The 27,473-nt window shown below is 51.2% G+C and overlaps 7 protein-coding genes across 7 annotated transcripts; 3 read left to right on the top strand and 4 right to left on the bottom strand.

Annotated features, from left to right (window-relative positions):
• The first annotated feature begins 1,437 nt into the window (after nucleotides 1-1,437).
• On the top strand, nucleotides 1,438-5,872 carry SEPMUDRAFT_152000 (acetyl-CoA synthetase-like protein). The gene has a single exon (XM_016907180.1). It carries the CDS (start codon nucleotides 1,449-1,451, stop codon nucleotides 5,742-5,744), a length of 4,296 nt encoding a protein of 1,431 aa, XP_016756429.1. The 5' UTR covers nucleotides 1,438-1,448; the 3' UTR covers nucleotides 5,745-5,872.
• Nucleotides 5,873-6,793: 921 nt separating this feature from the next.
• On the bottom strand, nucleotides 6,794-10,360 carry SEPMUDRAFT_93831 (uncharacterized protein). Its single transcript, XM_016910626.1, has 2 exons — nucleotides 10,272-10,360; nucleotides 6,794-10,209 (listed from the first exon to the last, which is right to left on the bottom strand). Exons 1-2 carry the CDS (start codon nucleotides 10,299-10,301, stop codon nucleotides 6,961-6,963), a joined length of 3,279 nt encoding a protein of 1,092 aa, XP_016756428.1. The 5' UTR covers nucleotides 10,302-10,360; the 3' UTR covers nucleotides 6,794-6,960.
• A 443-nt stretch (nucleotides 10,361-10,803) lies between these two features.
• Nucleotides 10,804-11,740, bottom strand: SEPMUDRAFT_144960 (uncharacterized protein; the record flags this gene model as incomplete). The annotated part of the gene is made up of 3 exons (XM_016903087.1): nucleotides 10,804-10,811; nucleotides 11,242-11,559; nucleotides 11,626-11,740. The coding sequence occupies 3 exons, from the start codon at nucleotides 11,738-11,740 to the stop codon at nucleotides 10,804-10,806; spliced, it is 441 nt and encodes a 146-aa protein (XP_016756427.1).
• A 263-nt stretch (nucleotides 11,741-12,003) lies between these two features.
• SEPMUDRAFT_166779 (uncharacterized protein) lies at nucleotides 12,004-13,542 on the top strand (the record flags this gene model as incomplete). Its single annotated transcript, XM_016908259.1, has 1 exon — nucleotides 12,004-13,542. One exon carries the CDS (start codon nucleotides 12,004-12,006, stop codon nucleotides 13,099-13,101), a length of 1,098 nt encoding a protein of 365 aa, XP_016756426.1. The 3' UTR covers nucleotides 13,102-13,542.
• A 470-nt stretch (nucleotides 13,543-14,012) lies between these two features.
• SEPMUDRAFT_151998 (uncharacterized protein) lies at nucleotides 14,013-16,735 on the top strand. Its single transcript, XM_016907179.1, has one exon. It carries the CDS (start codon nucleotides 14,160-14,162, stop codon nucleotides 16,524-16,526), a length of 2,367 nt encoding a protein of 788 aa, XP_016756425.1. The 5' UTR covers nucleotides 14,013-14,159; the 3' UTR covers nucleotides 16,527-16,735.
• A 345-nt stretch (nucleotides 16,736-17,080) lies between these two features.
• On the bottom strand, nucleotides 17,081-21,686 carry SEPMUDRAFT_151997 (dDENN domain-containing protein). Its single transcript, XM_016907178.1, has 3 exons — nucleotides 18,610-21,686; nucleotides 18,219-18,549; nucleotides 17,081-18,158 (listed from the first exon to the last, which is right to left on the bottom strand). The coding sequence occupies exons 1-3, from the start codon at nucleotides 20,998-21,000 to the stop codon at nucleotides 17,533-17,535; spliced, it is 3,348 nt and encodes a 1,115-aa protein (XP_016756424.1). The 5' UTR covers nucleotides 21,001-21,686; the 3' UTR covers nucleotides 17,081-17,532.
• Nucleotides 21,687-24,836: 3,150 nt separating this feature from the next.
• On the bottom strand, nucleotides 24,837-26,817 carry SEPMUDRAFT_54444 (pantothenate transporter liz1; the record flags this gene model as incomplete). The annotated part of the gene is made up of 6 exons (XM_016909297.1): nucleotides 24,837-25,014; nucleotides 25,091-25,280; nucleotides 25,383-25,862; nucleotides 25,944-25,962; nucleotides 26,038-26,356; nucleotides 26,453-26,817. The coding sequence occupies 6 exons, from the start codon at nucleotides 26,815-26,817 to the stop codon at nucleotides 24,837-24,839; spliced, it is 1,551 nt and encodes a 516-aa protein (XP_016756423.1).
• Between the last annotated feature and the right edge of the window lie 656 nt (nucleotides 26,818-27,473).

Genomic DNA, 27,473 nt, shown 5'->3' with positions numbered 1-27,473 from the left:
ATACCTCCTAGTACCTAGGAAAAGGTAGATACAGGCAAACAGGGTCCAGTCTATTCCAACAATAGCTAACTACATTACATTACATTACATTACCTACCAACCTCTTATACAACTATTTTTTTCAAACTTGTAGTAGGTAGGTACCTATAATGTAAGTCGTCTATACCTTTTATATGTATACGAGAGAAGACTTTTCTATATATCTGATCCAAGAAAGTATCAATATTTTTCTTTTATAAAAGAGGAAAAAAAAACGAGAAAGAATCCGAATTCCTCTCTATCGAAGAACATCTTACGCCCAAGCGTCGAAAAATCATCTTGGACGAAAAATGCGAGGTACCTTACCTCCTACTTCTATCGCCTAGATACTTTTTGCTTAGGTTTCAGCGTTTATGAATCATTATCCATTCATCCTATTTATCCTATTTACAGGTTATACTTTTTACTCCCCGTATACTCTCGCTACTCGCTACTAATCTACTTCCTCTCCTACATTTTTACCTGCTCTTCGTGTTTTGAGAGTAGTGGAATACGAGGACTGACTGAGTAAGGGAAGTCATGTTGAGGTAGGAAATAGGTATTGAGATACTGCTACCTCTTGGGCGTGCTGTTTGACGTATTGTTACACTTCTGGCGGTGAGTTGTTGGAGCCGAGGTTGAATTTTTTTTTTCTTCGGGATATCTCTTTACATCCTTTATGAACCGATGAAAACAAAGGTCAGCTGGCTAAGGTACTCATATCTATGGCAGAGCTGAGCTGCTTGAGAGTGGAGAGGAGGGCTGTTTGCTGCTGCGTGGCTCTCGCTCTCTCTCCTACACACTCTCTCAGAGGCAGCATATACTTCCTGTATACAGGAAGCAGAGACGATGTCTAGCGACAACATTCTACTCTTTCAAGCTCTCAAACGATACATGCTCACATGACTACGGCCAGTCTCACATGCTTTGACAAGGCAGAATGGATGGCGAGGCGTGAAAAATACGAGAAGAAGCGCCTCGTCGTAGGATCTAATGTCATACGGTAGGATTCGGCGGTGCGGTGTATCGTCTATTCGCATGGCGCTCTCTGCGAAGATGGTGGAGCTGAATCAAACAATTTGGTTTCGTTATGTGATCAGAACTAATCAATACAGATAGACCAGTCTGCACACGCGCAGGCTCGCTAGACCAGATGTCCCAGCCGTTGCGGCTCGTGCGAACCATTTGTGCAGACTGTCTCGCCTGAGACCTCACCTATAAGCGGGCGACTACTCACTACATAAGCTCAGAAACAGCTACATGCATACCACGGCGACGAGCAACATGTCTCACGTACCTCTCATAGGAAGCACACGTACCGTCGTGACGTCGACACAGCCGCATGTGTAGTTACCCTTCACATCTCCAGCAGCAGTAGCAAGTCTCCATGTCTCCTCTTGATGCAGCACACACACACATCTGGCAGCAGCATGGACACATCCTCAGTATCAATGGAGCAACAAGAAGCAAGGGCTTTCTGGACAAAGCAGTTCGCGAATGTGGAAGCCGAACCGTTCCCTCGTCTGCCATCTTCGAATTACACTCCACGGCCTAGTCAGAGTGTCGAGCACAACATCGAAGGCCTCGGATGGGACTCTAGCGCTTTCAAGCCCTCGGTCTTCATACGACTGGCCTGGGCAATCCTACAGTCGCGTTACACCAATTGCAATGACGTTCTTTTCGGAGCAGCAGCAGGCGTCAATGGCACGGCATTCCCGAATCGCGTGCAACTGAAGCGGGATGAGACGGTGTGGGACGCACTGCGAAGTTTACAGACACAGGCCGAGCAGATGGCTGTTCATAGCCGTGTGGACTATACGAGCTTGATCCAAGACGGGAGCGACGAAGCAGAAATCGCCAGCAGCTACAAGACGTTGCTGGTGTTGACCTCGACAGAGGCTCGGCCACAGCAGCAGCAGCGAGAGCGAAGACGGAAATCACTGGTCGATCTGTACGCTCTGACCATGGAGTGCACCATCTCCCTTTCCGGCCTGTGGGTGAGGTTTGTCCACGATCCGGCCATCCTCAGCAATGAGCAGGTGGAACGCATGCAGGCTCAACTGGGTCATATCTTGAGACAGATCTTGATGCAGCCCCAGTCCCACATTGGCGACATTGGCGCTGCGAGCGAAGAAGACTTGCAAGACATTTGGAGCTGGAATGAGTATGTCACCGAGGCCGTCGATGTCTCCATGACGAGCACGCTGGCAAAGGCGACGGCGGCACACTCCGACGCACTGGCAGTCGAGGCATGGGACGGCAAGCTGACGTATGGCCAACTGGACGAGCTTTCCACGCGATTGGCCTTCCACCTCGCAGCGGCCGGTGTGGCAGCAGATACCATCGTGCCGCTCTGCTTCGAAAAGTCCATGTGGACGAGTGTTGCCATGTTGGCTGTCGTCAAGGCGGGAGCTGCGTCCATGTGCTTGAACGCGAGATATCCAGCAGAGTACCTTCGCAGGCTCGTGAACCGCTCGCAACCAGCCGCCGTGCTATGCTCACCAGGAACGGCGAGATTGGCTGCACAAGTGACTGATCATTTCATCGTCACTTTGAGCAACGACTTCTTCGCAAAGCTCAACGTGGAACCTCTCGAACCACTCCCTGCAGCCCAGCCATCCAGTAGACTCTGTGTCATTCCCACATTTGGCAACTCGCTCGTCGCGCTCACGCACAGCAACTTTGTCACTGCTCTCGTCCATCAGACGAGACTGTTCGAGATTACCAACCTGTCCCGCATCTACGACCTGGACTCGTACAACTCGGACCTCATCTGGCTCAATCACTTCCTCGCCTTCACGAACGGTGCATGTCTGTGTGTACCCTCTGATGAAGAACGGAAAGGCGACCTCGCCGAATCGCTGTCTCAATTCCAAGCCAGTGTCCTCATTACCACTGCCTCTTCGGCGCAAAACATTGATCTCTCACAAGCCATTGACCTTCAAACTCTGGTCGTCTGTGGTGAGACAACCCCGAAACTGGAACTCCCACCACATGTCCGACTTATTTCTGGACATGGCGTGCCCGAATGTACCATACTGGCAACATACGCTACGGAGCAGCAGGTGATGACGAACAGTCACTGTCTCGGACGAGTACCAGCCGGCAATGCCTGGGTGGTATCCACATTTGAGCCCCGAGAGCTTTGTGCGGTTGGCGAAACTGGAGAACTCTGGCTGGAGTCGCCCCTTGTTGGTGCTGGCTATGTAGATGATGAGAAGCGGACTCAGGCGTACTTTGTGAACGATCCTGGCTTCTTGACTCGAGGTGGGCCAGATGTCGCAGGCCGGAATGGACGACTTTACAGGACAGGGGATCTGGTACGATATATGCCCGATGGCTCTCTCGACTTTGTCGGATATCGAGACCCGTACATTACAAAGACACGTGGGCAGCGAATTGACCTCACCGAGATCGAAAGTGAAATGCGCCGCTTACTCGGGGGCCAAGTGGTCGATGTGGCAGCACAAGTCATCTCTCCGCAAGGTCAGCCTGCACCAGTCCTTGCTGCTTTTCTCGTCCCGGCTGGCGATGTGAACGACTCGAGCCTGCTGGGAGAGACTGTTGCAGAGCTTGCAGAGACGCTCATGGTCCAGCTCAAGCAGACGCTGCCTTCACGCATGCTGCCCGTCGTCTTCTTGCCCATCCGATCCTTGCCACGGATGGACAATGGCGAGTTGAACCGGAAAAGACTTCGTTATACTGCGGAGCTCAAGTCTCAAGTTCCAGAAAATCGAACGGCCATTCACGCCATCCGGCCCAAGCAAGCCATGACGATTCTTGAAGTCCAGCTGCAGCAGTTGTGGGCGCAAGTGCTGGGAATCACTGACCGTTCGTCCATCACCGCCAATTCCAATTGGATGGAACTCGGTGGCGATGAATCAGCTGCTACTCGTCTCGCCAATGCAGCGCAAAATTGGGGTCTCGAGGTATCAGCAGCAGATATCCTTGCTCAACCCCGATTGGCAGATATGGCAGAGCGTGTCAAACATTTCCACCGAGCATCGATTGTTGCGCCGGAAGGTATCGATCAACCGTGGTCCGACATGCGTCGAGGCACTTTTGAGTCGGACTTTGGATCTGTTGCCTCGTTTAGTAGTGCGGTCGCATATCATGAGCCATCCTCTAAAGTTGACAGACGTCGGTCCAGTATTCTAGTCAATGGGAAAGAGGAACTCCCCCCTGCTCCTATGGCTTTGACGCCAGTCACAGCGATGCAAAGGAGATTTCTGTTGGGGTCTGTAAACCGCACGCCTATTGGGACCGAATACTATGCATTTGACGTGCAGTCATCTCTGGATCCAGTCCGAGCCATCGAGGCATGCCGAAAGCTATGTCAGCACTTTGACGTTCTTCGCACCATTTTTGTACAGGTCGAGGACGCCCTCTACCAGACCATTCTCCCTGAAGTCGACGTTCCCATGGAAGTGCATCAAGTCAGCAACAGCAGCAGCTTAGAAGAAATCTCCCTGGCAGTGATTACAAAAGACTCTCAAAACTTCCCCGTCACCCTCGGTCGAACTTTCTTGCGCATCTATATCCTGCACAACCCTTCCACTTCGCACTTGCGAATCATTCTGCGTACCAATCAAGCCTATACAGATGAGAAGAGTATTTCTATTCTCAATTCTGCACTTTCCACCGTCCTCGCTGGCAAACCTCTACTCGCTGCTCCTCAAGGACAACAACAACCTTCTTCTTATTCATCTCATATGACCGAAGCCAGTAAATCCTACTGGCGAAATCTCCTTCTTGGATCCACCATGTCTTTTATCCCTCGCTCATCAACATCTCAAACCCAACCAACGAGAACCATTTCCGTCTCTTCTATCTTCACCTTGCCCACTACTTCTTCTTCTTCTTCTTCTTCATCAACACCACCACCACAAATCCTCTTCACAGCCTCCTGCGCCCTCCTCTTTTCCCAAATTTCCGGCTCTACATCTTCTTTTTCAACAAAAGCAAAAGAAGTTCTTTTCGGCCACATATTCTCTCCTCCTCCTCCTTCTTCTTCTTCTTCTTCTTCTTCGCCAACAAAAATCGGCAGCAACAAAATTCTCATCCCGATTCGATGTCGAATCTCAAATCCTTTTTCTTCATATGAAATCATCCGGCAAATTCAAGAACAATTTTCTGCGGGGAAAGCTTTTTATGGAGAAGGATTTGATTTTGCAATGGTGGCAAATGATAATTGCTATGTGAGAGATTGTCGGGGAAAAATTGAAAAGGGAGATTTTGGCGCTGTGGGGGAGTGGGTTGAGGATTTTTCGGCTTCGACTTCGGCTGCTTCGGCTGCTGATTCTGCTTCGGCTGATGGGGGAAGTGGAAGTGGAAATGGAAGTGCAGGAACAGTAAAACTTCTTCGTCCAAGAAGAGGAAAGAAAAATCCGATTTCCAACTCCAACAAAGAAGAACTCGAAGAAGAACTCGAAGAAGAACTCGAACTCGAAAGAAGTAACGCCGTCTACATCAAAGCAATCCCTCTCCCTCTCCCTCTTTCCCCTACACAAAACCAACAAAACCAACAACAAAAAATCCAAATCCAAATCTCCGCCCGAAGCGACGTCCACAGTCAGGCAAAATTGTCCGAAATGTTAAAAATTTTCAACGAGATTTGGGAGAAAATGGGGAGGGAGTGTTTGGTTACAGATCCTGCTACAGGAATGGGAATGGCAGGAAGGGGGGAGAATAAGAGGAAAATTTCGATGGCGGAGGGATTTTTTTAAATTTTTTTTTGGGGGGGGGATTGGGATTCTCGACTTGTTTACTTACCTGACTATTTCTGATTGCGTTGTTATATGTCTTCCTATGTCTTTCTAGTGATGTAGAGGACCTTAGCTTAGAAGGAATTCCCTTTTACTACCCTATTTTTAATTGCGTATATGCGTGATGTACCTACCTATCGTCTTCTCCACTTATGTACTTCGGAACAACAACCCTATCTTGTACTTCGCTTACAGTCCTTTTTTTTCATTTTCATTTCAATACATCCACAATCCTTATCAAAGTTGAACGTCCAAGGGGCTAGATTAAAAGATAACCTAAGGTATATACCCCGTACCTCCTAGGTACTCCTCTTATCTTCTCTGTTTCTTTCTCCCTTACTCCCTTACCTTTCCTTCTACCTATACCTATACCTATACCTATACCTTCCCTTCCCTTCCCTTCTACCTACCAAACAACCCAATCCTTTCTTTATATACAGAGTACATCCTTCCCTGAAAAAACAAAATCGAATCGAATTTACCTTATATAGGATAAAGTCCAATACTTCCAAAAAGTAAGTCTACACACATCTAGCAATAATCGGAGACACTGTTAAAGACAGAGAAGCAACCAAACAAACAAGCAACAATCCCGAATCTTCTTATCTAATCCAAACCCTCTACCTTATCCCCAATATTCCTTCCTCCCCTCCTCTAAATTCTCCAACGTAGAAAACACCCAAAACCCAGTTTAAGACACAAAAAGCCGAATCGGATACAATCCGCATTAGACTTATAAAAAGGCTAGAAGTTTTTAATGCGGACTGCATCCGGTTCGGCTTTTTGTGTCCTAAACTGGGTATTGGGAATTTTTCTAGGTCGAAGATTTGGGGGGAGGGGAGGCTGATGGGAATAGCTAAGAGAGAGAATTGTTTTTGATGAGGATGATAATGATGATGATGATGGTTTGGAGTTGAGGGGGAATGGGGTGGAGTTGAGGTGGGATTGAGGTGGAATTGAGGTGAATTGCAAGTTGCATATAAACGGGCTGCAAAGACAATGGATATTATCATCATTTCATCATTTCCACTGCTATGCTATACACCTTACGCGCCACACTTTTTGCAAGAGGCGCACAGTGCCGTTCAAAAAAGTGCTTTCTATACGAGTCAAAACGAAACCCCCATTCATTCCGTCAGGCGATATAGACACTCGTGTTCGGATGGTGATTGTCACCTCATCCCTCGGTCGTATCCATGGCTTCCCCAGCAGGAGCAGCAGCAGCAGCAACAACCTTGGCGCGCTCGGCCTTTTTCTGCTCCCTCCAGTCATCAATCTGCTGTTTGAGCTCCACATTATCAATCACTTCTTCAATCTTCAACGGCACTCGATTGAAGGGATCGGTAGGATCCGAAAGCAAATGAGTCCGAATCGTACTTCGATCAACAACACTCTTGCTGCTGGGTAGAGTGACGGGGTCCGTCATCAAAATACCCAATAAAGGATCCTCAAACTCCTCGGGAATCTCTCCCAAGTCGGCCTCTTCTTGATCATCCAAGGCCTTTGCCTCTGCGACCTTGACACCAAGCTCTTCCCAAATGCGAAGTTGTTCGGGAGATTTAAATGCGCCATTCGACATAATGTCTCGAGCTTTGGCGAAATTTTGAGGTTTGTACGATCTACCGTCTTTTGCAATGGCGCCGATGAACTCTTGCTTTTGCGAGAGATTGATGTACACTGTCATGATCTCTGCCAGAAGACTCTTGGGTTGCCATACCGTCCGGAGATCGTCGTCCTTGACAATCATCTGCTTCCGCTTCTCTCCAACGAGAATGTCCAGGTTGTAGTCCAGCATGTCTGCGAGACGAGTGACAATCTCTTGCATGGTGAATGCATCAGCGAGGGTCTCTGTGAAGAGAATGAGAGACTCCATGGTCGTAGTTGTGAGGCCCAAAAAGCTCTTGGCTCGACCTTTGTGGTCCTCGAGCAAATCTTGCTTTTCCTTGCGTTGCTCTTCTGTCAATTCCTGCATGAGCCAGGGCGTGGCCATCTCCGTGGTGAGCTCGTTCACTTTTGCTAAGCTCGACAACGACTCATCGAGCACAAACGTGACATCGTTCACCATCATGTTGACGAACTGCACGAAGAATGCCGTGTTGTGACGAGACTCAATCGCCAAATTTTCTCGGTATTTGGTGTTGATCCAGATGCGCTTCACCACTTGGAATATCTCGTAGCGTATGTTGAACTTGTCATAGAATTGCGTGTGCGAACCGGTATGCTCTGCTTCAATGTAGAACTTCATGAGCGCGTGAAGGAGGTGAGTGTTTGCAAAGTCCGATCCTAATAGCTGATCGTGAAGCACGCCAGGTCTGTTGTTGGCATATGGCATGATGCCGTAGTAGAGAATGGTGACGAGCCCAGACTTGACGCTGACATTCTTGACATACTCGCTGCTACGCAGTAGCGTAATGGCGAATTGTACAAGCTCGGCAGTCTGGGTCGGAACAATGGCTTGAGGCATGTTGGATGTAACGAACTTGAAGTTGTCTACCACGCCTTCCACGAAATACTCGGGCAGGCACTTGAAAGCCTCTGGCTGCTTTGAGGGCAGAGGAAGTCGAAGTTGCTCTTTTGGCAGATTCTGTCCACTTGCTAGGCGAAGCAGCCAAACCATGACATAGCGCATGAAGTCCATGGCGGCCTTTTGCGTGGAGTCGTCAAGCAGGACGCCAGTAGTGGCATGAATGGTGCTCCACGTTTCATCGATTGTCTTCTTAATCTTATTGATGTGGGCATCAAATCGTGCTAGATAGCGGTTGTCATTCAAGTACTTGTGGCGCTCGCTCTCCAGTTCCATGAGATCCTTCTCCGTCCGCTTGACGCTCTTTCGCATAAGAGTCATGCGCGTCTGTGCCGCCTCGGTGCCGTAATGGTGAGCGGCGACGGTGAGGAAGAAGAGCTCGGAAATGAAATTGTTCGTGCCTGCGGCTGGGGTCTGGTAGAAAGCATCGCTGGTGGCCTGATCTGCATTGATCTTCGTCTCATCCTTGATATCGACCCGAGGACTTCGGCGAAGATAGTCTACATCAATGCGATCAACCTTGCCGAAGCTGGCATCGATGAAGGGGCTACAAAGTCGGTCGAGGACACTCGTCACGTTGACCATGAAGCCATCACTGGAAACGCGTCTGTAGTCGACTCGCATGGCGCGCTTGTGGTGATTCTTGTTGACGCACATTGCGAACCAGTCGAGCATGCGGACTCTCGTGGCAGGGCCGGTCTTGACGATGCCATCGGTGATCAAAAAGAGCTGCTCCTGATGGGTCTTGAGAGTCATACGAGTGGCGTTCTGCGCGTTTGCGATGAAGCCCTTGTCTCTCGTCTTGGGCGCTGAGAAGTAACTGTTTGCAGCAGCTTGTTGCATGGGAGACAGACGGAAGAAAGGACCAAGCAGAGTTTTCGTCTCGATGTCTTGGGCTTGTATACCTTCCGGCATCCACAAAGGTGATCTCGTGACGGCATCTAGGATCTTGGAGAAGCGCAGCAAGTTTCGAATTGCCGTAATGTAGTTCATGTAGTCATCGAGCATGTCCTTCTGGGCAAGTTGTTGGCTCAACTTTTCCGCAGCTCCGACGATAGTTTCACTAATCATATCGTCTTCTTCCCATCTTGATACGGCTTCATTCAAGAAGTCTGTGCAGATACCATGATCCCCCTCAGGATCCGTCAGAAGACAATCGACCAAAGCATTCGTGGTGGGCTCGTAGTCGGGAAACATGTCTGGCATGGTGATGGCAAAGATGCAGTAGCTCATGCTCATGCGTCGTGCCTCTTTCAGCACTGCAGCCTTCTGCTCGTTGCCCAAGTTTCGCGGATCCTTGCTCGCCTTGACTGAACGCTTAAAGCACTGCAAGAAGTACTCGAATATCTTGCCATTCACATGCGATGCTCCCTCGGCAAGGATGCTGTCCGAGTTGTCCACCGTCAGAAGCTCCGTGCCATCGCTCTTGACTCCTTGGAGAAATACCAGCTTCTGTCCATGTAGATCCTTAGTCTCGCCCTCCTTCAGCGTGACACGGTAAATCTGCTTCAGCGTCTTGTCCTCCCATGATTCCAAGCTCTCTGCCGGTCGAGGTGCTGGTGATGAGCGTGACTGGGGGCGCTCGGAGCCATCTCGATCGCGCTTGACGCCTGGAGAAGTCTGTCGGGGCTGTACCGTAATCTTCACCGGCGCGCGAGCGGGAGTAGGAGCAGAAGAAGGCTTCTGGGTTTCCAGGCTGCTCAGCAGCTTGCTGCGATCGATCGGTGGCGTGGCTGGCTTGTCATCGGCGCCGTTAGTCGACGATGCTGCGGTCGCTGCCGGTGGTTCTGTCGTCGTCGGTGCAGTGGTGGGCACATCTGCGTTCGAGTTGGTATTGGCAGTCTCCGGGCGGGTGGTGCTCGACCCAGCGCCACCTAGCTTCGCCAGACGCTTCGCCCGTATCTGTCACATGCGAGAGTCAGTATGCTAGGTCGACAGGGAGTGGGGAGATGGTTAGCGGATACCTTGTCAGCATCTGCCTGTGTGTCTTCCATCTTGAGCTACCGTCTCTTGATGCACTGGTGAAAGCGCAAGAGGGGAGAGGTAGATTCGGTGGTTTGTTTGGAGTTGATGAATGCTGACTACGACAGCGAGTGATGTGATGTAGTACATTGAGATCGGTGTCGGGCGGGACGCCGGGAAGACGCGCTCCTTCCACCCACATCTACATGTGCATTACCCACTTGGCGACAACTTTCACTTGTGGCACGGCTTCACTCTTGGCACGACACCAGCACTGTTCGATGTGCTTGCTATTCACATGTTTCATCGCATCCGCGCATTGATATCGAGGGGTCGTCGCCGAAGATGTCTCTCCCAGGAGCAACACGCTCTATGCCACTCCCTTCTTTCTCTCCCCTTTCCCATGTGCAGGGGAAGGGCTTACTGAGTGCTTCTCTTCATAGATCAACCTTGAGAACGTGGCGATAGCACCGAAAAAGAAATCACCCTCGATGCAGGCACATTGATCGACCGCTTTGGAGAAGATGATACAGTCTACTTCGCTCCATTTGGTACACTCGTCTCGCAGCGGTCCCTACCGCCCAGTAGTCTCAACCCGGAGCAATTCTACAATGTGTACGAAGTCCTTCGGCCTCTTCGAGTAGCCGCTGGATCCATTGAGCCTGGCTTTGAGCGACCCGGCGGTGGAGTACAATACATTGCCGTTCTGGAGAACGAAAACCCCGCAAAAGAAGAAATCCAAAACTGGTTCCAAGCGGGCTGGCTACGAAAGCGTGTCAAAGACGCAAGCTTATTCGTTCCTGTTCTGGAAAAAAAAAACATGCCACCACTCATTCTCATCTATATCTTCTCCTCATAAATCAATCCTACCCAACCCCCCATCCCCTTCTCCCTCCTCCCCCTCTACCGTCCCCGTCCCCGTCGCCACGGCATCCACATCCACAAAAGTCAAATGATCCCCATACGAGATACACAACTCCTCCCCAACTTCAATATCCTTGAGTGCCGTATACACAATTACCTGCCTCTCCAGATCTCGCTTCCAACCCACATTTTGGTTTTGTGTAGAATGATTAAACATGGATCCCAAACCCAATACCACAGCTTGTTGCGGGATTCCTCTGGAAGACTGGCCATTGGTAGTGGTGGTAGAAGGCCAGTTGTAAGTGTAATGATAGAGTTGCGTTTGAGCGATATGGGTCGTGTTTTCTTGTCTGGAGAGGATTAGGACGGGACTTGTGTCGATTATGGTTCCTCGGGGGATGCGGGAGGATGGGTAGACTGCTCGGCCTGGGATGAAGGGGTGGCAGGTTAGGTCCATGATTTGTTTCACTTTGCATGGGAACAGTTCTATACCTTTTGGAGTGTTGAGGGCTAGATAGAGATGGGGGAAACGTTGGAGGTGGATTGTATCTTGTTCTTTTTCGATGTTGTTATTATGATCGTGGTTGTCGTCTTTTTGCGGAGACATGTTTAGCAAACTATGAGCTTTGATAGATTTCTGTTGCCATGGGACTCTTGTTTGATTGAATATGATGTTAATAAGATAAATCTGTATGACTATGAAGGGAAGAGGTGACCTTCGATTGCGGTGGAAAATGTAGAATTCGGAGCCGCAAATCCTTGTCTGTCAACCAGGCTATCATCCTATACCATCAACATCAACATCATGCCATCTCCAGAAGCGAGACACAAATGCACAATGTAGCATTCTAAAGTCACCTCACCATCAAAATGGCGACAACGACGACAACCCACAGCCGCGCCCGGTCCAGCACCTTCTCCGGCCCTCACTCCCTCTCCCTCAAAGTCCTGCGCCTCTCCCGCCCCGCCCTCGCGACTCAAGCTCCCCTCCCCCCAACAGCCTTTGGAAACGGCCTCGACATCGCCCCGAACGCTTCTCTCGCCTATTCTACCGCCGACTCAACAGCAACCTCACAGGACGAGAAACGAGACACTTCTGCTCCGTCTTCCTTCCCTCTCACCCAAGCTCTCACCCTCCCCGCAGCTTTCGGCGCAGCCTATGTCGGCGAGACATTTGTGTGCACTTTATGCGTGAACAACGAACTACCTCCATCACCATCGTCAGATGAAGGAGGAGGTGGGTCGGGAGAGGGAAACCAAACCATTACCGTCGTCAGTGGCGTCAAGATCGTTGCAGAGCTCCAAACTCCTACGAGGAACCAGGCTGGTGATGGGGGAATTGCTTTACCACTTGAAGGTGCAGCATCTACGCATGAAGATGAAGGCGAAGGAGGAGAAGGAGGAGGAGTCAAGATCAAGCCGGGTGAAACACTCCAACGGACTCTTCGCCATGAACTCAAAGACGAAGGACAGTATGTTTTGGCCGTGACAGTGAGTTACACAGAAGAAACGCTTCTTCCACAACACGGGGGCACTGTAGTGGGGAGTCGGACGAGGAGTTTCAGGAAATTGTATCAGTTCATCAGTCAGCAGTTGGTTGCTGTGCGATCCAAGGTGACGGAGCGGAAGAAGAAAGATACGACTGCGGCGAGGGAGTGGGTTTTGGAAGCTCAATTGGAGAATGTGGCCGATGGCGGGGCGGGAATTGTGTTGGAAAAGGTGTGGCTCAAGGAGAGTGAAGAGGATAGGGTGGTGGCAAAGGCTATGATGGATGTTGGTGGTACGGTTTTGAAACCTGGGGATATCGAGCAGATTATGTTCCTGGTCAAGGAGGATAAGAAGGAGAATGCGGAGGATGTAGATTTGAGTATGAAGGTACGGCTGGGCCAACTGAACATCGATTGGAGAAGTGCTATGGGCGAGAAGGGAAGTTTGACGACTGGGTGGCTGTCGAGTCGAGGACGATGAACACATTTTGAAACATTTTGGAGCACGATCTGAGATCTCCCCATATCTTGGAGGGAACAACATCCACGACTGCGAATGAACAGTGTGGATCGGCATGTTGCTGATACGCCATAATACAAGTAACGCTAACGCAGGACTGCATTTATTGTGGAAACACAGGTGTTGCACAGCGTAAGGAGATGGCTCCGTAAGGAGAGTCCCCCATTCGCCGGGTCCCGTTCATGATCATTGGTGGGTGGGGAAGCAGGAGGGAAGTCGATGCGAGGAGAGAAACTAGATATCAGACACCACGCTGCAAGAAGGATGTCACGGTGTGGAACGGCTGAGAGCAGGCCAACGCAAGACTGCATATTGTGATAAAATCACGACGCAAGGAGGGAGAATCTGACCTTTCTAGAAGCGTATGGTTCGAAGAGCCTTCCATTACATCGCACAATAGAGCCCACGCTACCTTCTACGAGGTGGTGCAAACAAAATTCTTTCCATGGTTTCCATCATAATACATGAACGTGAGTGCGACGTCTTCTTTGGTACGAAGATAAGGAGGTGTCTAGGAGATTTTTTATCCTTTTGCTGCACCAGTTGATGTATGTAGTATCGTCGAGATTCGAACTCGAAGCGGAATATGTCCTGTTGGTAACTAGTATTGCTGATGCTTGTGAGATTTCGTCTGCCATTTGGATAATGCTGTTGTTGTATGTTCCACGATGGTTGGTGATACTGTTGGTGAGGTGGTCGGTTGCCACCGAAACTCAGTGATCCCTGCTGTGTTGATAAACATGCTGTCCGAACTAGTGCTGACAGGGATCGCGGCTTTATATGTATACTGAGGTACATAGTCCTTGTACCGGATTATCTTGTACCAGTCCTGTCTTGAGCAGCCTACTCTGAACAGCAGAATTCACTTGACGACCTTACGAACTGCCGCATTTGTACAGTTATGAAAGCGGAATAGTGTCCACGACCACAAGACGTAGCATTTCACCCTCCCAACGGCGAAACCACACAGAAATCCACCAGCTCCCATGACATAGACCGACCACCGGACGGTACCAAACATGGGCACGCGGCATCGCTCCCTCAGCGGGCAGTTCATCGACCCGGAAAAGGCGCGCAAGTCATTCGACTCGGCAATATCAGACGATGAATACAACAACACCAGCAGCAGCGCGCCGATGCTGTCGCAACCCCAACACAGACCCACATACGCGTACCATCTGCCCCGGAGGCGCTTCAGCCGCTACTTTACCCTTGCGCTGACCACCATCCTGGCGTTGTTCATTTGGTGGCTCGTAAGCTCTTCATACGCCTCGAGAGCAGAGGTGAAACTCGGCTTGAAGAAGCCTCCGCCGCCGCCTGCATGGGAGTCGTTTCCATTCTTGAAGCGCTACCATGGGGGGATCAGGACGCTGGTAACGAAAAAAGAGAATGAGGCGTTGAAAGAGTACCCCGTGCCAGAGGGAGAGGAGCTGAAGAGGCTCCAGGAAGCTGCGTTGAAGCAGAAAGAGATGGAGGACCAGGAGGCTGCGCGGCAGAGGGGATTCAATAAGAGAGACATTAAGCCGGGGAGACGGTTTGATCCATACTCAAGGGCTGTGGGCAGAGGTATCTACGAGGAGCCTGTTCAGTGTTATCTGGATAACACTACCAGGTCGACTGTGCCGCTGCTTTTGGCCTATGAGGGCGTTCCTAAAGGGTTCCCCGACCCTGTATACGGGAGTCATGAACTGCTAGGTTTGAAGGACGACATGTGCTTCGAGAGATATGGACGACTAGGCCCGTACGGTTATGGCTATAGCAAGAAGTTTGGAGGCACCGGCGCGGGAATGGAAGGCGAAAGGGAAGGCTCAGAACAGGTGTGGGGTGATGACTTGGAAATTGACTACAGAACTGTCAAGTGGGCCGAAGTGCAGGAACGGTGTTTGCTGGCAAACGCACATCGCTTTCGGCCTGCGCCAAAGAGCCAAAAGGATGCTTTCACTTCCATGGCTGCAGCTGGCGTCACCAAGAGAGATGAGCCGGAGGTGAAGGAACAGCCAGCAGAATTGTTGACCGTCAATGGCAAGCACTTTGAGAACCGCACTGCCGTCTTGATCAGAACGTGGTGGGACTACCAGTATGACGAGGAAGATCTATTCTACCTACGCGCACTAGTCAATGAACTGGCCATACAGACTGGAGGCGAATATGTCGTGCACTTTCTGATCCACGTGAAAGACGACAATATGCAAATATGGGCCGACGAAGAGACCTACCAGCGAGTCCTGAATGACGCATTGCCAGCCGAGTTTCATGGCATGGGTACGCTCTGGTCAGAACGTCAGATGGGTCTCATCTACGGCGGCCTGGAAGAGTCATTCTATCGTGATCTTCCAGTTCATGGAGCCTACCGAAGCACGTACATGCCAGTACAGTACTTTGCCCACATGCACCCTGAATACGACTTCTTCTGGCACTGGGAGATGGATATTCGCTATACTGGAAACTTCTTCCACCTCTTCACACAAGTCTCTCAATGGGCCAAACAGCAACCTCGTAAAGGACTATGGGAACGAAACGGCCGCTTCTACATCCCGTCTGAACACGGCAGCTGGGAAGACTTCCGACAAATGGTCCGGGTACAGACCGAGCACGGCACAGCTCATGGCAGTAACGCCTATAACAAGGCCCCTACGGACGCAGCCAAAGCTCACCCGCTCGACACAGCAGCCCGACAACCCGAAATTCCTGTCTGGGGCCCTCTCCCTCCCGACTCGGAGACCACCTTGACAGACCGGCCCGAAAACGATCCCAAACCACCCACCACGTACGCCGAAGACAAATACGAATGGGGCGTCGGCGAAGAGGCCGATCTCATCACCTTCAACCCCCTTTTCGACCCTCACCAAACCAACTGGATCCTGGCAGAAGACACCACAGGCTACAACACCTCTGGAGGTCAGAACCAACCTCCTCGCCGAACCGCCATTATTACCGCTTCACGTCTCAGCCACCGTCTCCTCGAAACCATGCATCGCGAAACCTCCCTCCAACGCCATAGCATGTTCTCCGAAATGTTCCCGGGCTCCATCGCCCTCCACCACGGCTACAAAGCCGTCTACGCCCCGCATCCCGTCTACATTGACCGTGCCTGGCCGACGTCTTACCTCGCAGCCATCTTCAACAACGGGCGCAACGGCGCGGCGGGAGGCGCTCGCACCAGTGTGTTTAGCGATGAACGTCAGAGCAATTTCTTGGGGACCAGTTGGTATTACCATGCGGGATTTTCCCCGAATTTGTGGAAGAGGTGGTTGGGATTCAAAGTCGATGGCGATGGTGGTGAAGAATGGGAATTGGTGAATGAGGGGAGAATGTGTGTGCCGGCCATGTTGTTGCATCCGGTCAAGGATGTGAAGTTGGTGATTGAGCATCGGGAGGGGGAGTAAGATAGTTTTACTCAGGTACAGACATGAGGGGGGATGGTGTCAGTTGTTAATGATGTTGTCAAAACAGAGCTTATTAGGTAGGTAGGTATAGTTTCTGGGGGTTGTTTTTATCTTCACAGAGAACGAGAATGAGATATTTGATGTTTGACATGCACAGAGAGAGAGAGAGATAAGGAAGAAGAGAGGAGAAATAGTAGCACGTAGATGCGTACCTTGGTAGTTCATGTACAATCTACCTACATGTACTTCCTAGCTATTCTATCTTACTTACCTCACCTTACCTGCCTTACCTACCTTCCCTACCTTACCGTACATACACTCTAGGAAGTATATGTATCCTATATCCTATATCCTAAGTTCCAATCTGAAAGTCTGAAAGTCTGAAAATCTAAACCTACGACAGTAGTAGCAGCAGTAAGAGAAGATACCTACCTTTACTTTACTAGAGGAGTACCTCACTCATGATTAGATTATTTGATACAAAACCCTAAGTAGGTAGGTAGGTAGTGTAGTAGAGGGGTAGTTCAAATCATCATCATCAGCGAGTTCCCGCTCGTGAATTTCCTCTTTCTTCTTCTTCTAATACTACTACTAATACTATACATGCACGTTTATGCCCAATTGCACTTCTACAACAACAACAACTACTACTACTGCAACTTCTCCTTCTGCTTGCTCTTCCCCTCCCTCTCCATTTTCTTGGACTTGGTCTTGGACTTGATCATTGGCCACACCACCTTTCTGTTGCATATGCTCGTGAAAATGCCGATTCGTGGAAAAATGCCCGGCCCATACTATACAATCCCAATGCCTCATTCCTTCTGGACTCCCCGTGAATGCACCGCACCATAGGATCGTGTTCACTATTTCCAAATCAATAGAGGGGTAGTTGAATGAGAGTGGATGGTGGCTATTCGGCAATGGAGTTCATTGCGGGAATCGGGTCCAAGTTCTCCTTGTGCTTCGCTTGCTCTTCTGCCTTTTGCTGCTCGGCAACTACGCCCTCCTAGGGCTGGTCCGAAATCAGAGAGCTCAGACCGAGCATGCTGGATACCGGCTTCCTTTTCGTCCTCGCTTGGCTCAGCCGGGGTGCGCCTTGTATGCTGCGAGGCTCTTTCATCAGTGTGGGATCCAGTTTGCTGGGAGTCCGTCCCGTGACTGTCCTGATGTCACCAGGAAATCGGCCGGTGGGAGGTGATGCTGATGCGGAACGCCAGAGGTGGTCCGAAGTGTCACTCAGGAAATCCGTGTTGGACTTGGAGAAGAGGCTCCTGTGCCCGCGGTTTCGCTTGGAAAGGATGATCTCGTCGAACAGTTTGATGCTCGGGTCCTCGGCTCGGGTCGACTCGCGCTCGTGTATGAATTCATTGAAGGATTGTGTTTGCCGCAGCATATTCATATAGTCGCTGTCTCCGTGTGGGACACTCTTCAGGAACTGGTCCATGTTGAAGTGGTAAATGAGTCCCTGCTTCCTCCGTTCTCCCGAAGCGGGATGCATATAGCGCCGGTAGGTGTAGAAGAGTGATGCGAAGCATCGCACAAACGCGGCGCGTACCTGGTCTGCACGGAAAGCAACAGGGCAGACGATACACACCATGGACGCACACCGCCCGTGCACAATAATGCCACAACCTGCATCATCGTTAGTCGGCGAGACCATATCAGCATCAAAAGGACAGGACATCGACTCACCATTGCACCTGAAGACGTCTTCATCGCATCGCTCATCGCAAATTTTACACAATGACCTTTTATCGGCCAGCTTTTTCTGCAAGCAATGGCCTTCCACCCATCTGGTAGTGGGGTTATCTCGCACGGGTTGTGCCGTGGTGGGCTGCAAGATGGTGCTGGCGGCAAGTGTGCTCTGTGCATATATGCTCGGAGCATAGTTCGAAGCCGAGAGCCCTCCTCCCAGAGTGGACGTGGACATGCTGGGGTGGTGTCCCATGCCTGCAGGAGGCGGCTGATGTCCCGGAACAGGCGCACTCGGCCTCCTGACCGTGTTCATACGATCCATGCCAAACTGATGCGGAGCGTTAGTCTTATCGGCGAGAGGATTGCGGGCATGAAAGAGAGAGTGTACCGTGGAATTGCGTCGACTCATGCCGTCCGCAAAGTGGCCCGACCGCTTCTCTCGTAACGAGGCCTGAAGCGCAAAGCCCGAGTCATTTCGTGAGACCGGTGTGCTGGGGAAGTTGACAGACACAGGCGATGGCATCGTGATCGGAGATGGCGGCGAAGCTCCCGAAGAGTGGCTCATCGCACCCGTGGAGCTGGTGGATGGCCTGTCGCTTCCGTTCCCTGAGCTCGGTCGCTGCTCCAAAAAGGCATTCAAGACCGTGGCTTTCGAAGTCGCTGTGAGGCTCGATGCGTCGCCAAAGGTGGTCGAGCTTTCGCTGACATAGTTGGCCAACGTGGAGGGCACAGGGTTCGGGTTGAAGATCTGAGGGTTCTCTGATGAGAAGGCGTCGTATGGGAACGCTTCGATGGCGTACGCCGGAGGGCCGAACGGTACACCGAAGCGCGTGTGGTGTGGTGCCGCAGCTTGCAGCAATGCTTGAAGCTTCCTCCTTTGCGGTCGCGGTAGTTGCGTTTGGTAGTCAGTACTAGTGATGGTGTTTTCATCGAGATCGACGAGACAGTAGTCGTCATCGGGGATCTCGAGTTTCTCATATCGCTTTTCGACGCCTGCAATATACGGACACGGCGCCTCCAGTGCCTGTATCAGCCGGTATGGCAGTACAGGGATGAGCACGCCGGTCCACTTGAGTGGGTAGAGGATGCTCTGCAGTGCTGCAGATGCGAGCTGGAGCATCGCAGTATGTGACGAAAGCAGAATGATCCTAGATTCTGCCAGTGCATACTCGAAGAGAGCGATGATGTTGGGGATCGAGAGGCAGCGGAACAACGCGTACAGATCGGTGTTGCGAGAGCCCGGAATCTCGTTGATGGCTGCCTTTCTCGCGTACAGCCGGAGATCTCGAATGGCGACTTCGACCTGCGTGATGGACGTGATGGGGCTGAGTGCTTCGATGCACAGATTGCAGACATAACGCTCCAGGGGCTGCCACAGCCCAGTCTTCGGAGAGCTGGGCGGCACTCGCAGAATCGCGCCATTGGTCATGGGCACGATGACAGCCTTGAGCCATTCTTTCCAGAAGCTCGTGAGGCCTCCGTCGCGTCCCAGAACACCGTAGGCGCGGGGAATCCAGAAGCCCGTGTCTCCTTCGGTCAGGCCATCGATCTTGGATGCAGCGCCATGTCGTACCGGTCGGAGCAGATCCGTCATCAGCCCAATCTTCTCCTCCACGGCACTGATGTCCTCCTCCAGTGCTTCTCGTGCCTCGGAGCCCAGTTCGTGATGCGGGAGCTCGGACAAGAGTCGACTGAGTTTCGCTCTCTCCGAAGACAGGCGCTCTCCCAGACTGGCGGCCAGCTCCCGCTCTTCGTTGCTCATGTTTGCCTTTCTCCAATCATCACACTGCTTCTCGAGCCCTTCGGACGCTGCATCGCTCAATGGCACCCACATGGTCACGCATACGCCATGAAGCCTGCTGTTGTCCGAATTCGTCATGGTGAAACCATGCCACGATGACCGGGGTCGCTCGTCTGAAGATACCACCGTGACATCGTTGGGGAATACAAACATGGGGACATAGTCCGGGAATGGAGTCCTTCGTTTCGATTCGTCGAACATGGTCTTGGTGGGATAGCGATCGAGCAGGACGGGTTCGTAGCGTCTCTTGAGAGGGTGCATGTCTGCAGGCGTCTGAAAAGGCTGTGGCACGGGTATGACAGAGTTATAGCCACTCAGCCTCTTGGACTGCCGTGCAGAACCTCTGCTCATCACCGAAGAGGCGCGTTTCGTGCTGTTCATGGTGGAGAGCCTTCGCCGTAAGCTGCCAACACCACTCTTGAGGCCGCCGCCCAGAGAGTTTTCATCTTGCGTGACGCGCACCGTCTTTGGCCGTTGCACTCGCGACTTTGCTGGTGTCTCTCTGATTACTGCGCCTGCTGCCACATGTATGTCCTCGAGGAAGCTATCCCGTTCCGAAGCGAACTTCTTAAGTGCCTCTTCAAACGCATCGTCGCTCAGACCTGAACCCCCAATGGTACCCGCCTTGATTGTCGTACTGCTGCGGTTGCTGGCAGGCAGTTTGTCTTCGGTCACATTGATGATGCTGCCCACGCTCTTTCGCCCTTCGAAGCTATATCTCGCCCGCTTCTGCACATCATTCGGAGAGCCTGGCGTCGTGGGTCGTCCTTGGGCGGAAGTATCAATGGCCAGTTCGCGGTCTTCGTCGATCGTCTCTTCCACAGGTGCAGTAGGAACGAGGGCGGCCAACTTCTCGTCGTACACCTGCGGCGATTCAATGCCGGCAATGAAAAAGTAGTCGGCGAGGGGTGCGGAGGTGTCGCCATTAGACGAGGCGTGGCTTGAGGCGTGATTCGCATTTTTGCTGGAGGGCGCCATGAAGCGGAATCGGGGCGTTAGGGCGTCGTGGTGGTCAAACAGAGCAGCGAGTGGACGTGTTTACGCGCGTGATGTACATGCATGCATGCACCAAGTACAAAAAAAACCTCGTCGACAATTGGGAGGCAGGACACTTTAAGAGAGTGAAGAGAGAGAGAAAGATGTGGGCGTTGCTGCTCTTTGCAGACCAGCGACTAGCAGCTCATTGGGAGACGTTCCAACAGTCGTCGCGCTCCAGCTGCCGAAAGATTTTTTGTGTCGAGGGAGCGTTTTTGGGCTGCGTGCGGCATGTGAGTGGGATTGTTACACCCGCCGCCCGTCGACTGTCGACAGTTGGGACCCGGAAAGCCGGTCCACGGTCTGTGTCACGTACAGTAGTAGGAGGTAGGCCTAGTTATTGCTGCGACACGTTGGCCCAGGTTGACTGTCGGTGGCTGCCTTGCCCTGCCCTGTTGGTCTCGCACTTTGGGGATTTCCACCGCACACAAACAGCCCTGCTCGAGAACTAAGGTACAGGTACCTTGCTGCGCGTTGTCTGCGACTCCGCGACGCCGCGATACCAGGTGGAGTCGAGAATGTGTTTTCTGCAGAGCGGTCAAGAGTGTCCACAGCGCGGCACTGTGAAGAAGGTGGCGGTGGCTCGCGTCGATATTAATCGGTCGTGGTTCGGGAGAGGGAGGGGACGGAGGGGGGTGGGAACAGCTCAGAGCGGAAAATGTTCTCAACGTCCCACTGATGCGGACCACGAAGGCGATGCGGATGTTGTTGTTATTATGGTTATTTTTGTTATTGTTGTTGTTGTTGTTGTTGCTGCGTGCAGTCAGTGGAGACTGGGCACTACTAGAGGCGCAACGAGAGCTGTTGTGTCCCTGAAAGAGCCCTTGAAGGAGTGAGATAGAACTAGTACGTGTTGCTCCTAGACCCCGACCAGGGCCAGCTGATAGCGCAAAGTGCTATGGGTATCCTTGACACGCGAGTGATAGCGCTGGGCTTATTGCCCCCACCCGGGCTACTCTGCGGCTCAATAGCTGGTGCGTGCAATCGATGGTGAACAGACCAGACCCCGCTGCAGTCGACTCTGACAGTTGTGTCCAAGGTTATGGCTGGCTGGCGGGCGGGCTGGCGGGCTCAGGGCTGGCTTTGTGGCTGACAGCGGGAGGTGGATGGTTGTTGCGATGGGAGGAGGGGGGAACGACGACAATAATACCAGGTACCTAAGGTCTACTACTGTATATCCTGAGTACATGTAGGTAGGTAATACATTATTCACCTACCTCCTAGGTGACAACAACGAACAAGTAACAACAAGCTCACAGCAACGACAGGCTCATCCGCATCCGCCAGCAGCGACAACAGGGGGAAGCGTGGCCGAAGTATTGCCTGTCTTCTGCAGTGTGTAGTAGTCTGTCATCTGTGCCTATGTCGTGCATCGGATCAGACAACCCTCCCTGAAGGGAGTCCCTCTCCCTATGCCTAGTGGCGCTAGAGAAAGCAGGATGGCTCGAAATGGATGGCGCCCTGAGCAGCGATCCCTCGATTCCTCAGCCTGTTGAGACTATTGACGACGCCAGCCAAAAAACAAGCCTGGGCTGGTCGGGCTTGAGGAAGCATACGGTCACCCCCTTCGTACTACGTAGCGAAGGGGGAAAAAGCACGGTATGCTTGGCAGGTCCCCGTGTCTACAGGTCATGTCCTGCTACCGTTGTCGGTAACTCGGTACCTGCACTCCTACAGTACCTGTATTGGGTGGTGTAGTTACCTATTATTACAGTACCGTACATGTAGTACAGTCGCACCTCATGTACCTGATGCTCTCCGCAAGCAGCAGGAAGAGTACCTCCGTACAAGACCCTCGTTCCGCGCTTGAAGCCACGAGTCATGTTTGTGCATACTGTCGAACACTCCACCATCCCATCTGTTTGAATCTAATTCCGACGCAATCCCCGTTGCCGAATCGTGCGTGCGTGCATGCGTGCATGCTTGCTTGCTTTTCCCGCCGGACCATTCGTGAAATGGAGCAAGGCGTGGGCGTCAACCACGTCTACAGCACATCTCTCTCTCGCAGACTCACACATATAGACGCGCGCTCTATCACACCACACCCGTCGAGCTACTGCCGCCGTTCGTTGTTAGCCTGAAGTCTCTCCTACACCCTCACCAGGGTCTTGATCGGGCGAGCATGGGGGGGCCTTGCCTTGTCCCCATCACGGCACAGCAAGCGAGAGAGAGGGTGGCGACGTAGACTCGTAGTGTGTCCTGTACCTGCAGCTCTCATGCGCCCATTGGCATCTCTCCTCGCCCACAGCCTCTGTCGGAGTGTCGGCTTGACCTTTCCATCTCACTCACCGTAATGAACAATCAAATCATCCCTTATTACTGTAATATCAATCATACTGGGTGACTGGGGAAAGCCAAACTCGGGAGAAGATGGAATAGAACCATGTCATCATACATGTCAGCAGCAGCAGCTTCCCAGCAGGCGTGCAGACGGTGTATCCATCGCGGACGACGATAGCAAGGATAAGGGATCGCACGCACACTGACTGATTGAATGATTCTTTTCTTCCGTAACGCACGATTCGCTGGCAAGGCTATCCTCGCCGCTAGCCGCACATGGTCTTTCTTCTTCCACAGCCTCCTCCACTCTTCCACTCTTCCTTCTCCTTCGTGTCCCACCGACCGGTCCACCGCAGCAACATGGCGTACACGAGGCGTCAACTGCATTACTGTTTCATCTATATTAAAACCCATTCCATCCGCCCCAAACGGACTCACAGGACTGTATTCGATCACTGATTGTGGAACACTGCTGACAGTACCTCCTCCTACGTCAACTTCTCTCTTCTTTCCACCTCTCTACAAACCTCGTCGGAAATTGCTCGCTCGGATTGGGGGTTAGAGGACAATACCAGGCAACTTTTCTTTTTTTCTTCTTTTTTGGCTTCAAGAATCAAATGTCATCTTTTTTGCCAGATTTGAGATTTCTTCAGGCTGAAAAGAGGAAAAAGGCGTCGTGTGATCGTCCCAGGACCCAATATCACACGGAAATAATGTTCGACACGTGGAACCAAAAAAACCCTCTCAAGCTCCTTGAGTCCTTGTCCGTTCATGAATCAGGGCTGTTTTTTTCTCTTATTGATTATTCAAGTCGCAAATAAGAAGTCAGGTACATTAATAACGGAGAGATGTGAGAAGCTGACGACTGTCAAATCATCCGACAAGGGATTCTCCTTGCACTGCGGATGAGATGGAAAGCCTTGTACAACATGTTTTTTGTTTATTACCTAACTTGCTGATTACATAGCAACACCCACCTTGGCCCTTGGCCAGTAGTCTTTCGTTCGCGGCTCCTGCTGGACGGGAACAAGTTCGTCTCGTTTTTTTTTTAATTTTCTGGTAGATGTATCAGAATTTACAGGATCCAGGTACACTACCGGCCAGTACCGAAAGTATAACTTGACCCTGTGACTACCTAGGAGGTATGTCGTTACGAGGCGTGCAAGGAGGCTGGAGCCTGGAGGGAGGGAGGAAGCTGCCGGGCAGGAGGCATCAGCATCGACATCAGCATCAGCAATCCTGTCGATTTGGGGAGCTGGTATTCAGGACCCGTGATGAATTCTTAAAAAAGAAAGAGAGAAAAAAAAAACGAGAAAAACACAGGAAAGAGAGAAAGCGCACGCCCGCACTTACCTTGTACTTCACCATCTCTCCATAATTCATAAATCGTACCTACCAGGTAACCACCATATCCCCCGGGTGCTTTTCTCTTCTCTTCTCTTCTCTTCCCTTCCCTTCCATCCCGTCTGTCTCCCAATCCCCATCCACATCCCATCACCTCACAACAAATACCGATACGTCGGACTCATATCCCCCAACTCCGTCTTCTCGCCTTCCGTCAACCCCTCATCTCCCATACCAATTCTCTCCCTCTGCCGATTCTGCGACCAACACGCCCAGCCATAGACGATACACGAGAGAATACTCAGGATAGTAAAGGCGATGCAGATGGAGTATCTATCATCATCATAGAAGACGAAATCAGTATCAGTATCAAGACAGACAGGTAAGGATGAAGAAGAGAAAGACTCACCCAGTCACATATTTGGGAGCATCCTCGGGCAAGAAAGCAAATACGGCAATGATGCCTCCGATGTTGCCGAAGCTGACTTGCCATGCGCTGCCGACGGACCGCCGATGGTGGCCGCCGAGGTTCATGTTGAACCAGCAGACGATGATGGGCATGGCGCCGTAGGTGCCCATGGTGACAAGGAAGAGGGCGGCTGGAAATAGATGATGATGAGTATTGTGATTACGATTGTTGGTTTGAGAACTTGAGAGTGGTCTCTTTTGAGAGAAGAAGAAAAAGAAGAACATGTCCTTACCGTATTGTAATGGCTGATTATCATGCACAGTAATGAGAATCCCAAACCCCGTGATTCCCACACAAATACTCAACACGGCAAATCCAAAGCGGTGCTTAGTCGCATCCGAAATCGTCGCCAACAGCATTGCCCACGCAAAAGCGGCAGCCCACGGAGGCACCGAGTGGAGTTGTGTTTGAATGGGATCGTAGCCATAGCTTTGGATGATGCCCGGAGCGAAGTACGCGTACGAATACGCGGGGACAATCAAGCCAAAGTACATGAATCCCGCGACGATGACTTTGTAGTCTTTGAAGACGCGCTGGACGTCGCGCAAGGTGATTTTGCGCTCGGCTGCGGAGCGGCCTTGGTCCATGCGGAGGCGGGCGGCGACGTAGGCTTTTTCGTCGGGGGAGAGCCATGCGGCTTCTTCGGGGAAGCTGGGGATGCAGAAGAAGAAGATGAAGGATACAGCGACTGTAAGTGCTCCTTCGAGGATGACTAGGAGAGAGGTTGTTTGCGTTAGTACGGAGGGAGTAGAAAGAGTGAACTTGTCGAGGTCGAGGTGTGGGGACGACTTACAGATCCAACGCCAACCTGCCTGTAAGAAGAGTCTGTTAATAAGAGAGTCTCTGAGACATGAAGCCCGACGACTGGGCAATACCAAGATACTCACATATCCTCTCAATCCCGACATCTTCCCAATCGCCGCCGCCAAGAGCCCACCAAATGCTCCCGCCAAAGTGGTCGAGGAAAAAAAGAAGGTATACCTCTTCTGCGCCTCGTGTCTTCGATACCACATTCCTATTAGGTAGAAGCATCCTGGAAACATGCCCGACTCAAAGACTCCAAGGAAGAATCTCGTCGTGAGCAATCCACTGTAATTTTGGACCAAACCTTGCATTATTGTGACGAATCCGAAGAGGAACATATTCAAGCTAAGCCAGATGTGTGGCTTGAATTTCTTGAGGAGGATGTTTGAGGGGATTTCGAGTCTATGAAGATGTTCAACTCAGCATTAGGTAGGTATTCCCTCCTCCCTCAAAAATTTCGAACATCCAAAATTCCAAGTCAAAAACAAAAACACTCACAAAATATATGGCACAAAAAAAATCACCAAAGCAGAATTATATTCGATCCGTTCCAATCCCAATTCTTCTGACAAGCCCAACACATTTGCATTGGAAATGTTTACGCGATCTAAAAATGCCAATAGATATAAAATGCATAAAAAGGGGATTACGTGGAGGTCGATTCGTAGGAGGAGTTTTTGGGGGGTGGTGTTGGGGGGACATGATGGGATGGTTTCTTCGCTGGTAGAGGAGAGTTCTTCTTGTCCTTGGTGGTGCTGGTGGTCATTGGTGGTGGTAGTGGGTTGAGGGAAAAGCTTTTCGGGAGGAGATGTAGGTGGGTAGTCGGGTTTGCTTTCTTTACTGCTGTAAAAGGGGAACTTCATGGTTGTGAACAGGTACGGCCGTGGCGGTGGTGGTGGCTGTAGTAGTGATGGTGATGGTGATAGTAGTGTAAGGCAGAGAGAGGGAGAGAGCTTGATTCAAAGACGATAGAGAAAAAGTAGGCGGAAGATGGGGCCACGGGGAATAGAGAAGACCCATCAGCTGACTACCTACATGTAGATTTGACCCATTGGATGAGGACAAAAGGTACCTTGTCTTACCTCTAAAGATCAAAGTCATCAAGGTCGATTGGATGGACCTGTCATGTCATCAAATAGGATGGATCGTCGTGGAGTCTCCGCAGTGTGACTGTGACACAAAGCAGGATTGTGGGGAGTACAGCTACGAACTAAACTTATTCCTCGAAGAAGAAGGGGCCGATACCGGAGATGCTTTTTTGTATTTTCATGTATCTGAATGTGGGTAATGGAGGATATATACCTCCTTCTTCTCCTCCTTTTCCTCCTCCGTAGTATAGCAATCATACCTTAGATTCCTATTCCGATCAAGAAGAAGACAAGGGTATGTACCTAGGTACATATATAAGCACTTTACATCCCCTCCAAAAAGGAGGAAAAAAAGAAAGATTGATTGAAAATGCTTAAGTACCCTACCCTACGTTGCCTACCCTACTCTACCCTACCTACTGTATCTACGC

The sequence above is a fragment of the Sphaerulina musiva genome (assembly GCF_000320565.1).
Source record: "Sphaerulina musiva SO2202 unplaced genomic scaffold SEPMUscaffold_12, whole genome shotgun sequence".
Classification (NCBI taxonomy): domain Eukaryota; kingdom Fungi; phylum Ascomycota; class Dothideomycetes; order Mycosphaerellales; family Mycosphaerellaceae; genus Sphaerulina; species Sphaerulina musiva.
The sequence above is the reverse complement of the archived record's forward strand: the minus strand, read 5'-3'. Positions and strand labels throughout refer to the sequence as shown.